This window comes from Mustela erminea, chromosome 6, assembly GCF_009829155.1.
Source record: "Mustela erminea isolate mMusErm1 chromosome 6, mMusErm1.Pri, whole genome shotgun sequence".
Classification (NCBI taxonomy): domain Eukaryota; kingdom Metazoa; phylum Chordata; class Mammalia; order Carnivora; family Mustelidae; genus Mustela; species Mustela erminea.
The window spans coordinates 60,679,620-60,693,003 of record NC_045619.1 but is presented as its reverse complement, the minus strand read 5'-3'; the positions used below and the strand labels follow the sequence as shown (position 1 = coordinate 60,693,003).

The 13,384-nt window shown below is 32.7% G+C and overlaps 1 protein-coding gene across 3 annotated transcripts in view; it reads right to left on the bottom strand.

Annotated features, from left to right (window-relative positions):
- The window catches only part of PIK3C2G (phosphatidylinositol-4-phosphate 3-kinase catalytic subunit type 2 gamma), a 359,509-nt gene that overhangs the window by 307,100 nt on the left and 39,025 nt on the right, over window positions 1–13,384 (bottom strand). For all 3 annotated transcript variants that reach the window (XR_004286866.1, XM_032347455.1, XM_032347456.1), the window contains exon 5: window positions 9,369–9,483. Coding sequence is in view for 2 of the 3 variants with exons in the window: in XM_032347455.1 (XP_032203346.1) it covers window positions 9,369–9,483 (115 nt within the window). In the remaining variant the exon portion in view is untranslated. The remainder of the gene's footprint in view (window positions 1–9,368; window positions 9,484–13,384) is intronic.

Below are 13,384 nucleotides of genomic sequence, written 5' to 3'. Positions count from 1 at the left end.
AGCATAAAAATACATACTGAATTTTGAAGATTTAGCACAGAAAGGGAATATAAAACACATCAATATTTTAAAAATTTTGATTACATGTTGAAATGATACTATTTTGGTTAAATAAAATATTTGAGTTAAATAAATAAAATATTATATTAAAATTTATTTCTATCAGTTTCTTTTTATATGTTTTTTAAAGTGGCTAGTAGAAAACTTAAAATAATTATGTGGCCCACATTACATTTCCATTGGACAGAGCCAGATGAAAGAGAAGAGAGAAAAAGAAAACAAAGCATTAAAGAATAGAAAGAAGGTTGATATATAGAATTTAATGAGTAAATGGACTAAGGAAAAATCAATTCGTGTTTGTTGACTCTAGGTATCAGAAAAGATAGGAAGAAAGCCTACTGTACCAAAAGAAAGAAAAACAAACATCACTCCTAAGATGGATAATATAGGAAAATACTATATGAGAACTAAGAGAAAAGGCCACATTAGGTATTACTATGTTTATTTTGTGAATATTGGAATTATCTACTTCAGATTATACACAGACAATGTTTTTCTGAATCTGGTAACATTTCAAATATGGGTTCTTAGTAGTTTTATTTAACCATATGTGAAAAAATCTTAGACTGTTAAATGAACTGAATCTTTATGATACAATGAAAAGTTTAGGTTTTTTCTTCATAAATCAAAATTCTGCACATCCTTTTATTTATTCCCTCAGCAAATCTTTGATTCCAGGTACGTGTTGTTAGCTACTATCTTGGGAACTGTTATGAGTATACCTGCCATTTAAGATAAACACCAAAGAGCTGAATCTTTGCATGTAATTACTCCTATTTCCTATTCATAAGTAGCTCACATTATTTTTAAGTATTTCTATAGCAGTATGTTTGTATAAAGAGATTAATGACCTTAACACCAAAAAATGATATGTAAGTACTTCAGATTTATCTTATGGGCAAAAAAAGACATCCTAAATAATGTTGGACCTACAAATATTGATTCCTATCAGGCTAGGCACTCCTTGTAAACTCACGTTTACAAACATTATACTATTCTTGGAATAAATACATATCCTTTTTTTTAATAAGCTAACCTAGTTAGGTTTAAATATTCTCCATTCTTAAATGTAAGAAGTACTCACAGAGATGCATTTTGAGATATTATAGTCCTATATAGAAAAAAAAAGTATGTCCATTTGATTTTATTGAAAGCCAGGATTGCTGAGAGCTATTAAAGATCTTTCTTTAAGGAAATTCAACAATTAAGCTGCCTGTTAATACTTAGGTTGACTAAGAGATGTAAAGTGAATATAAGAAAACGCTAAAATATTAATAATACTGCAGCCCTCTAGAGAATATTTTTCAAATACTTATGTATGTGTATTCTGTAAACACACTATTCCTTTTATATTTGACACTTAAAAATGTTGATGATGTTAATTCTGTCATGATCCTTAATTTTAGTAAGTTTCGTAACTAACAAAAACACCCTGGATTTATGCTTTAAGTGTTACTTGTTGCTCCTCAGCATAGATAAAGATTGGTGGTACACTGTTTTCCTCAATCAGTGCTCCTCAATTTTATTGTTATTTTGCTTTCAGGGAAACCATAAATTAGACAGGTTAAACTTCATGATTTAAAGACAAGCGTAGGTTAAATTCTAACACTAGGGCTTACAGCGAGGGTAGTTAGCAGACAGGGGTCATGGTTTTGAATAGGGACTCTCTATGGGACATAAATTGATACCAGTATCTACAATTTGAGAGAGAATTGCACCTAAGAGATCGAAACTTTTCTTTTCAGATGCCCCATTTTTTTTCTTAAGAATTCCCTCCAGCTTGTAAAAGAGCAACTATCCCTCATGCCTCTTCACTTGAATGTGGTTGTATTTCTTTACATATATAGTACACATACTTTTTTAAATTCCATTTTTTTAAATCTAGAGGAAATGTTTTATAACACCTTTCAAGTTTGTAATGCCTTCTTTAAAGCTGTGCATTCACAAAAGACAAAAGACAAATAACTGCACAACAATGTAAATTAAAAAAGTTAAAGAAGATAGAAAGTAAGTAAGGAGGAAACCTATCAGTGAATTTGGAACTTTGTGTCCTTTGCAAAAATGTGCACTAAACTCCAGGAAGTTATTTCGGAGGTATGGTGTGCAAAGTTTGTAATGCAGTTACCAACTGAAGAAAAAAAATACAGATCTTAACCCATTTCAAGGTTTCATTATTTTTCTCACAAACTTCCAGAGGATAAACATTCTTTAGACTTTATTAGTACAAAACATTTAAGAACTAAATTTAAAATAATGCATGTAGGCCTCATAAGATAATACTGGCTTATTTGAAATACTACACAATTCACATATTGTCTAGCTAATTCCTTTACTTTAAGAAAAATGGAACTTAATTTGATTCAGAATTGGTGGGGGGTAAGAGTGTGATTTTTATTTCTTAGCTTTTAGAAGTAAATGTTTTTGAGTTATAAAAATAACTTGATAGCTTCCTATTGATTATTATAGTTTTAGGTATAATGAAATTAAATTATGTACCTCTGTTTAGTTCTTATTTGCTTTGTCTTCTTGGAAAAATCATACAACAGGTTTTTATTTTTATAAAAACTTGATGAAAAGACTCAAGTCTGTTGGTTAATGATGCGTGTATAAACATGACAAAGCTTTTTAGAAAACTTCGGTCTGAAATATGCTATAATTCTTACCTGTAGCTTTTAATAGCAAACAACCTTTATCTAGCACAAGCACTTTCTTTGGGGAATTGCTTTCAAATGAAGTTGTATAAAGAGTATTCACATATTAGGACATTTGTTCTAGTATAGAATTATTGGTTGAAACCAAATGTGTATTAGTGTTATTTTAGATAACTATTAAAGATAGAAGCCAAAATTAATTTTTAAATGTTAGGTAAAGTACTCTGAAGGAGATCTAATAACTGATTTGAAGAAACTCAAGATATTTTAGTGAATGATTTATTACTAGAATGCAACTTCTATTATTATATGTGAGAATTCTCAAAGTTTTGACTTTTTTTTTTTCTAATTTTCTGACATGATTTTGTGATTTCTAAGGGGAAGAGTGAAGTTACGTAAAAGAGAAAAATACCTTCTGCTATTTATTTGACAAAATTAAGTCAAAAAAGCCAAAAAGAGTTGATTAAAATATTGATAATCTTGGGCTATTTATTCCATGTGTGCTGAAAATAATCAGTTTGTTCAAGCTTGCTAAATGGAATCCTTAATTTTATTAAGAAGAAAGAGACTCATTCCCCCCCCCCCCCCAGGAATATATACAACCCAGTTTTTACTGCTAATGAGTATAATCCTTATATGTTAAGTTTACTTTATATAGCTTCAACTCTATATAAGTTAGCCTTTTCCTTACTGGTATTTAATAGTCTGACTACTTTGAATAAAACAATTACAATTTATAATCAAATGTTTAAAGAATAAATTAATACAAATTGTCATGAGATTAGCTAGTTTTTTTTTTAAATAGTAGGTTTTTTAAAGAAGATTATTTAAAAATTCTAATTAGATTTAATTTTCAAAGAGGACTTTCTCACTCTAATCAAAGGTTATTCAACATTTTCTCTATTAGGGAAGGTCAGAAGAGAGAAAAGGGACTCCCAAATAGATAGCAAGATCAAATTAGTCAATGCTGCTGATGAATAAAGAGAAAGATACTGCCTTTTAAATTTAGATTTAAGAATATATATGATAATTTCAAAGTAAGATTTTTAATTACAGTAGGTTTTGTTTTTCTTTTTTCTTTTTATATTTTTTAGCACTCTGGGTTCTAGCATTCCTTGACAAAAGTCAATTAAATCATAAAAAACAGTTTAGTTTCATTATTTCCTTTAAATCAAAGGTATAACACCTGGTCATAACTGTAAACAATTGACCCAAGCAAAATTTATCAAGGAAGACTTTTTGGTTTCTTATACATCACTTGTGGTTTGCTACTGACAGTGCAGTCATGATTTATTCAACAAAAAGCTTTTTAAGTGTAGTAAATTTTATCGTTTCACACAGCACCTAAGAAACATTGTTTTTAAGCTGAATTAGAATGTAAAACACAAGACTTTTGAGGGAAGAAATTACTTAAATTACATAGGTTAAGAATAAGAATCAGAAAAACATGCACCCCCAGTAAATCCTGGGCTAGATATTAAGGGGTACAGTTGTGAAGTAACATTATATTTCATATATTATAAATATATTGACAAAGAAAAATCTCGTGTGAGATGGTTACAAGAGTAGGTGAAGGTACAAGCCTTGTTATTCCCTGGAAGGACAGCACACCCAGGCACACTTCGGGGTATGTTTTTGTTTTTTGTTGTTGTTGTTGTTGTTTTTAAGATTTTATTTATTTGTCAGAGAGAGAAAGAGAGCACAAGCAGTGGTAGCGTCAGGCAGAAGGAGAAGCAGACTTCCCCACCAAGCAAGGAGCCTGATGCTGAACTCTATCCCAAGACCCTGGGATCATGACCTGAGCCAAAGGCAGGCACTTAACCGACTGAGCCACCCAGGCATCCCTCACAGTTTGGGGTCTATATCTGTACTACATCTATAGGGAAGAAAAGAGATAGTAGTAAGTCCTGTCCTTAAGCCCACCACTGTATTAGCCTAATGGGGTCTGTCTACTGGATAAGCTCATGGGAAAAGAGGATACTAAATTACCAAGGATATTTCCTGCTGTAGTACTTAATTTAGGGCCTACAGACCAGGAACATGATGGAAGATGTTAATATTTATTGAATGTACAAGATACCTTTTATTTTTCTAGTATTTCTCTAGTTTATTCAGATTCTAATTTGCAGTTTTTGTATTCCATACTTTATAGTGTGGACCATTTTGTGTTAAGCTATCTTGAGCCAATGAAAAAATTGATAGTTTCTGTCCTAATTCTTTAATTTTTTCTTTGTTCGTATTATTTAAAACCATGCATAAAGAAAGCAGTTTTGGAGGAGAATACTGTAGCTAATGAAACTATTTGATATAATTGACATATCTGGTAAATACATGATATCTGGGTGTAAGAGGTCAGGAACCTACTCATTTTTGAGAATAGTTATGGAGACATGTTATTAAAGTGAGTTCCTATATTTATGGAAACACTGAACAGGGAGAGGAAGGGCCAAAACAAGAGTAGTAGAGAGAGAGAGACAGAGGGAAAAAGGGGGGAAAGACGGGGAGAGAGAGAAAATGGAGTATTTTAATTTACAGAAAAAGTCTGTAATGCTAAATTAGGATAAATGTTATAAATGAGTTGCCATAACAATACAGTTGACTTATAAAAAAGGGATTTGGACTTCCTAAGAAAGTCATCTTTCTTAATTTTATGATAGGTTACAAAATATACATAGCATCTTAATTGCTTTGTTGATTAATTTCAGTTTTGTTCAATGTAATGTTTTGGAAAAGTGTGTGAATTTTTTTTCATAGATTCTAAATTATTAGGTTAATAATAACCCTGGACCTCTAAAGACAGGTGAGTTCAGTGAAATAGCAAGATGAAGGAGGACTAGAGCATCATAAATATACTATTAACAAAGTTATGAGAAAGCATATCATTGACATTTTAATTGCGACAACAAAATGTCATAGCTACTTCCTCAATACTTGGTTCATGAGGTAGTTAGTTACTTATTGTGACTATTTTGACAGACAAATATAGCGACTGGAAGAAACCAAGGAGTTTACATTTTAAGGATTTTCCTTTAGTCTAAAATAGATGAGCAATTGCAAAAGTAGCAACTAAATATAATTTATCTCTATCTTCATAATGCAGAACAAATTGAAAAGCATAGTTCTGATAGCATAAGGAGAACTTAAAATGAAAAAAAAAATTTCTACATCATCCCACAAAAATAATAATGGTTTTTTGCTGGGACGGGGGAGAGAGAATGTTTCTCTACTTTTCAGTTCACTGTATCTGAACAAACACATAATATTTTTAGTTTTCTTAGACCTACACTTTACAGGAGCTCAAGGAGTCTATTACTATTACTATTAGTCTACTACTAAAAGATTAGTAAAGGCTTAGTAATATTTCTACATTTGAAATTAAAGATTACTAAAAAATAATCCTACAGCTCATTTGTGCTATATCAGTTTATATTTCTAGCAGATATTTACATATTGTCCATTTTCAACTGAATTTCATCATAAGTAATTTAAGAATCTGATGGGAAAAAGTGTTATTTCATTGTTTTAAATGGATGTTATTAGATTAAATTAAATAATTTCTTGTCCACTGAATTTCTATTCATGCTATTCAAATTCTTTTTTTTTTTTTTTTAAAGATTTTATTCACTTATTCGACAGAGAGAGAGAGAGAGCACAAGTAGGGGCAGTAGCAGAGGGGGAGGGAGAAGCAGATCTCGGCTTAGCAGGGAGCATGATGTGGAGCTGGATCCTGGGACCCTGGGATCATGACCTGAGCTGAAGGCAAACACTTAACTGACTGAACCACCCCAGGCTTCCCCATGCTATTCACATTCCTAGCCTGTTTTTCCTTGATAATATTTTTTTAAAAACAAAATTTAAGTGTATTTTATATATTTTAAGGCCATTAACATTTTATCACATAGTACTGTTTTTTTCCTCAGTATTTATACTTTAAACACAAGTTTATTATTGACTTTTCTTTGCACTTTTTCCATACTCTTGCTGTCAGTCCCTCTGTGATCTATAAGCATTAGCTATGTAATAATGCTAATACTGCCCACATGATAGGGCTTTATAAGAAGTGATTATAGGGCTTTATGAATTTTTAGGCAAGGGAAAGAGCAAAGGTTATGTATAACTTATCTTTGTATTCTCAAATGATCAGCCAAATGTCTTATATGTGTGTGGTTTTCAATAGGTGTTGACTAATACAATCTTTGTACCCCATTCCTACAGACTAAAGAAACTACATATATTTTTCACCAGTACCCCAGCATGAAGAACCTATTTGCTATTTCTTGTATATCCTTCAAGAGGTTTTGTACTGTTGTTTTGTAGTTCATACCCAGGGCAAGCAGCCAAACCCAGGTTTGAGTTCAGCTTCATTCTCCCACCTTCCTAGCTGTGTGATCTTAATCAAAGCCTCAGACTTCCTGTCTGTAAAACAGGGTTAATTACAGTATCTATCATATTGATAATGTCATAAGACTTAGGAGTCTACCCAATATGAGGTAACCAAATAATGAGCATTTGCTAAATGGTTATTATTATTACAATCAAAGCTAGTCAAATACTCCAGATGAAGAGTAGTACTACAACTGTTAGAGTCTAAATTATTACCTATTACCTTATTAACTTTATTATGTGGTACCTGTGTTCCCTCCAGAGAACGTTATAAAGATTTCCAAGTATTTAAGGACATTTTTTCTTTTTATTAATATTATTATTACTATCTTTTTTTTTTTTTTTTTTTTGAGAGAGAGAGTGGGGTTGGATGGACAGAGGAGAGAGGAGAGAATTTTAAGCAGGCTTCACACCCAGTGTGGAGCCCAATGTAGGGCTCTATCTAACAACCCTGAGATCATGACCTGAGGCAAAATCAAGAGTGGGATGCTTAACCAGCTGAGTCACCCAGGGGCCCCTAGGACATATATTTGTAGACAGTTGCAAGGGAATAAACAAACAAAAAATCTAAATGATTTAGATGTTAGAAAGAATGATAGTGAATTTTTTGCTTATTTTAAAGAATCATACCAAACAGGTAGGATGTTAATCTTAAATAGTAAGTAAATCCCTGACATATACATATCTTTCCAATTCCAGTAGGGAAAAATGAGTATAATTAATTTATACTTGTAACTTTACTATCTTAATAAAAACCGAGGTAAATGATATTTTGTTAGAAGCGAATTACTATGAAATATTTTAGAAATCTATTATGTTCATATTAACAACAAAAAAGAGCAAAATGAGATATACATTTCAACAATTGAGCTAATTATGGATGACGTACACATTTGAAACAGCAAGTAAGACAAGGTCCATTATAAATTTGTTCACATTATAGTCTTATAAATTTCTGTTTCTTTAACACTTTTGCTTATGAGATGATGCTTCCTACTGACAACACTAGATACATAAATGTGATAATGTTTCTTATTCTTTGTATTTAATGTAGCCAAAGTCCAGTTGTACATTTGGAGATATAATTTCAGAGGATGAATTTTATTGAGCATTCAGTATAAGGTTACATTTCTCAAGTATTTCTCCTTGCTCTTTGGATATACTCTCAAAAACCGTATGTTGGAAGAAGGTAGCAGCCTAGTCATTGGGTATGTTAATAGGTTCAAACAGGTAAGAGAGAAGGGAAGTATCTGTGAGTTCAGTACAACAAAACATCTGTGATTTCATATAAATCTTTATTATTATTTTGTTATAACTGGAATTACAAAAAAGGAAATAATCAGTCTTAAAAGCCACTCACAGTTAACATTGCACAGTGAAGGTCTGGATTTGCTGATAATATTGTTAAATTCATCAAATTTTCATGTACATTTATGATAGAATAATAATGACAGTGACAATGAGTATCTGAAAAGAAATACACTTTTACTTCCATGAGACTACTGTCATTCTTTAGACACTTGTGGAAACACAAAGGAAAAATGTAAATGACAATCCACTTTATTGACTACTTTAGCTTATTACTTTACTCTCTAGAATAACTGCAGTACAAGCAGAGAAATATCTCCTTTCTTAAAATTGTATTATATTTTCAAGGTTGATCTTTAATGAATTTCAGAATAGCCATAATTGTGATATAATAAGATGAGTTTTCTATCAAATAAGTATTTGCAATTGACCTACATAAGAACAGACTTCAATTGTTACAAGAGCTGCCTGACTAAAGAAATGAAGGTTACTGTTTTATGAAATGTTATTGTGCTCATACTCAAACCCTCTGTGATTTTTAAAAATCAGTATTTAATCAGTATACTATTATTATTTCAAATCAAAAATTACTCACTGCAAAATAACGTGTTACTTTTAAAAAATTGTCATCAGTTCTAATAAGCTTTACTACAGTGACTTCTTTGGCCCAGGACTTTCTTGGTTGCAAAACTGAAATTTCCATTTCCTAAGAATATCACCCTCCTGGTCACAGGTCACTTAAAAACATGTTGCCATAAATACACAAAATACAAAATAAAACCAAGAATGAGACTATTGCTATGAGTTATAAAATTTTGAATTCACCTTAAAAAGGGCAGAGTTGATGTGATTATGTTGGTTATAAGAGTATAGTGTTTGTACAAAGTATGTTTAAAAGAAAAAAATGAAGTGTGCCTTAGCATAGGTTATAACAATAATCAGATTTTACCTTAATAAGATACTTACTTCTGCAAAAATTCTTCATAGCCACATATACTTAGAAGATGATCTTTGGGGAATAACTGGTCATTTGTACAAAAATGTAGAATCTCTGCAATTAGGTCTTTGACAAGATAATTAGCTAAAAACAAAGATGAATAATAAAAAAGTTAATAAGAGCTTATCATATATTGGCTGAGAAAAAGGTTCTGAGCACCAAAAAAAAGATACATATGTTTTGAACTATTGTAACTGTCTAGCTCCATCAAGCGGTATGAAAATGAGATGCATCTCTTTTATTAGTCTGGTTAAAAATTTGGAGATACTTTTGAAAAACAGTTGTTTGCATTTTCTTTAATCAGTCTGTCTTCATATTACGGACAGACCTAGGTATTATATTCCTTATGTTAAAACCTTAATACATTGTGGCTCTGCATAGAAAGTATTCTACTGTGAGGGCAGTTGGGTGGCTCAATCCGTTAAAGGTCTGACTTCAGCTCAGGTGGTGATCTCTTGGGTCCTGAGATCAAGCCCTGCATTGGGCTCCTTGCTCAGCAGGGAGTCTGCTTGTCCCGTTGCCCCTCCCCCACTCACTTCTATTCTCTCTCTCTACCTATCTCTCTCTCAAATAAATAAATAAAATCTTTAAAAAAATAAGTATTCTACTATGGTTACTCATAGAGACTTAGGAGATGCGGGGAGTGTCTAACCTGTCAGATTCCAAAGCCTGTATTCTTTTTTTTTTTTTTTAAAGATTTTATTTATTTATTTGACAGAGAGAAATCACAAGTAGTCGGAGAGGCAGGCAGAGAGAGAGAGAGGGAAGCAGGCTCCCTGCTGAGCAGAGAGCCCGATGCGGGACTCGATCCCAGGACCCTGAGATCATGACCTGAGCCGAAGGCAGCGGCTTAACCCACTGAGCCACCCAGGCGCCCCCAAAGCCTGTATTCTTAATGATTCTGAATCTCCACAACTTACTGTTCTTCCCTTCCCATGTGGGAATTACTCAAGTTTCCATTGTGGACAGCCTTATAATAACTTTGATGAACATGTGTTTTTTTTCTCTACCTTCTCTGGAGCTCAAGATGTAAAGTTGTGTGCCTTTATGTTCCATAATCTCCCCACTAAACTCTTACATATACATGCCATTTAATAGTGGCCAGAACCATACTGACTTGTTACAAGTTATATTTGCCTATGCAATATTTTCTTAATTATAAATGACAAATAGTACAGGGCTCATTTATTACCATAAATGATAACAGGTAAAAATTATTTATACACACACACACACACACACACACACACACACACACACACATATCCATGCTTTGAGGGTGATCTCATGGTCTCAATCAATGAAGCACGCGCAAACAGACTGTACTAATGACCCCTACCCAGTGGGAATCTGAACAGCATACTGCAAACACTCAATTATATTCATCTGAGTTGTGTTTAGTTTGCAATTATGTGTTTACTTTGCTGTAGCTTCTTTTTCTTCCATAGCTGTTTGTTTGGAGGAAAAGGTTTTTAACACAAACTGGCTAACAAAATGTAGTGCAACTGACATAGCTGGATCAGCCACAGAAAAGTCCAGGGGAGGGGGGTGGATAAAGCTGGATTTTAAATGTGGGTTTCATGGTAGATCAAGGTATTTTCTAAGAAATGATCAGAGAAACAAATAGTAAAGATCATCATGGAATTAGAGATTGTGGAAATGCTTTAACATGGTAGAGAGTATCTTAAACACTCTGTTGCTTGGAAATAATGATTGAAATGCTATGATGGAATCTAGAAGAAAATATGGAAAAATACGAAAATCATGACTGTAAGGACCCTGACAAGGAGGGGAGAATATTGCTGTAATGATGCAGGAAAATATCTCCAGAGACATCAGTTCATTTTAATTAATTTGGCTCTCCAGTTTCCAGACTGCATCCCCCGTGCTATACGGGGCATGCATGAATTCATTATTTCACTACTATCTTCTCTCCATTCTGTGTGGTAGACTCCATAATCCATTTCTACTATTACTTATCTCCTACTATTTGTTTCATGTTACACTTCGAATGTTTCATTATTTAAATTAGACCTACCTAAACCTCAAATTATCATCTTTGTCCTTGAAATCAACCATGAAGTATCTGTAAATTAAACTTCTCTTGAGTGTAAGCCAACAAGTACTCTGGCTTCTTCTTTTTTTTTTTTTTTATAAACATATACTTTTATCCCCAGGGGTACAGGTCTGTGAATCACCAGGTTTACACACTTCACAGCACTCACCAAAGCACATACCCTCCCCAATTACTCTGGCTTCTTTTAAGTAGATTTTATACTTGTACCTTCACTTTGGCAGCTAATAGAATACTTTTCCCAGTTTCTTTTACTCTTCTACTTCTTGCAGTCCTTCTCAATCTGTTGACCCTATTGCCTACCATATTGAAGAGGAGAGTGCCCATTTGAGATTCTTTCATTAAGTGCCCTGTGTATTAAATTTGATTTTTTGCACATCACCCTCTGCCTCCTTACCCTCCTTTTAAAATATAAGTATCATTGCTTTTTACTATCTCTTACTTCTTAATCTCTTATTTTTCCTGTACTAACTTCTATTTCCATCAATTAAATCCCCTTTTATACATTCAGTATCCTCCACTACTACATGGTTTTGTTTTTTCTTAAAATGTCTGTTTAATCTTCTCATAAAATCTCTCCTCATCCATTTCATTCCATTAAGATAGTATCTTTTTAGCCTTCCCATTACTGTCAGACTTCTTTAAAAAGTAGATAACTTCTGCAGACTGTTCTCAATCACTCTTTAATCTTTGCAAACTTCTACACCCAACACTTTGTAGGTCACAAATGGCCTCCTAATACAGTTCTAACCATGAATCATCTAAATCTGAAAGGAAAGACACTCTAGAGTAATTCTGTACTTGGAAAGAAGGACAAGGGAATCATCTTCATTGAAGTGTTAATTGAAGATTATGGAACACAGAATTCTTTGCTCAAAACACCTACTTCTCTAAAGGATTCCATTTCTTCACTCTTCAGGAAACAGTATTCTCTTTGGATGAAAATGCCTTATATAAAGTATTCTCTTTGGATGAAAATGCCTTATATAAATCTCCCCCTCTTTATTTATTTAGCTTTCATTATTTCCTAAATTTCTAGGAACAGCTTCTACCTTTTATTGAAGTCATTCTTGGTATACTCTTAAGATACACTATTTTGTTCTTTATAGCACATCTGTATTTACTAGTAAAACAATAAGTGTGAAAGGAAAACAGTTTTGGCATAAAGATTATTTCAAAGTGAAAACATTTGAAATCTTATCTGAACTTTGTCTGACTAAAGCAGAGACTCCCTAAAATACAGCTTCCATTAACTTTCTTCTGAGGGAACTTCCTGCAAATTCCAGGAAGGAGACAGACTGCCTATCCACTAGCAGAAATATATATATATATTTATTTCTATATAGTTATATATATAACATATATAACTATAACTATAATAACTATAACTATAGTTATACAGTTATATAATATAGCTATAATAATAATTTAACATGGTAATTTAACATGGTATATATAGTTATATTATATAACTATATATATATAGTTCCTGTTTTCCTACTGAAGCTCCAAATGACACACGCTGTACACAAACATACACACTTTGACATTAAATTGGTATATAAACTTTTCCCTCTGGGTATTCAGCAAGTAATCCCTGCATGCATGTGTAGATAACTTTGCATTTTCTCCTACTAATCTGTCTATTGTCAGCTAAGTCACAGCTACCACGTCCACTCCCTTTCAAATACAAGTGGATAGAGGAAAGGTTTTCCTCCCAACAGTGGCATATGCTGCTTTGAGTTTTCATGAATGTGTCCTTTCTCCTCTGCTTCGTCCTTCTTCCTCTATACTTCACCCCTTACTGCACCTCCCCTTTCTCCTTCTTACAAACATTTTTAACATCACTGACAGTACAGACATCCTCTTTACGACTACACATCTCTAACAATGACACAATGACCTAATCAC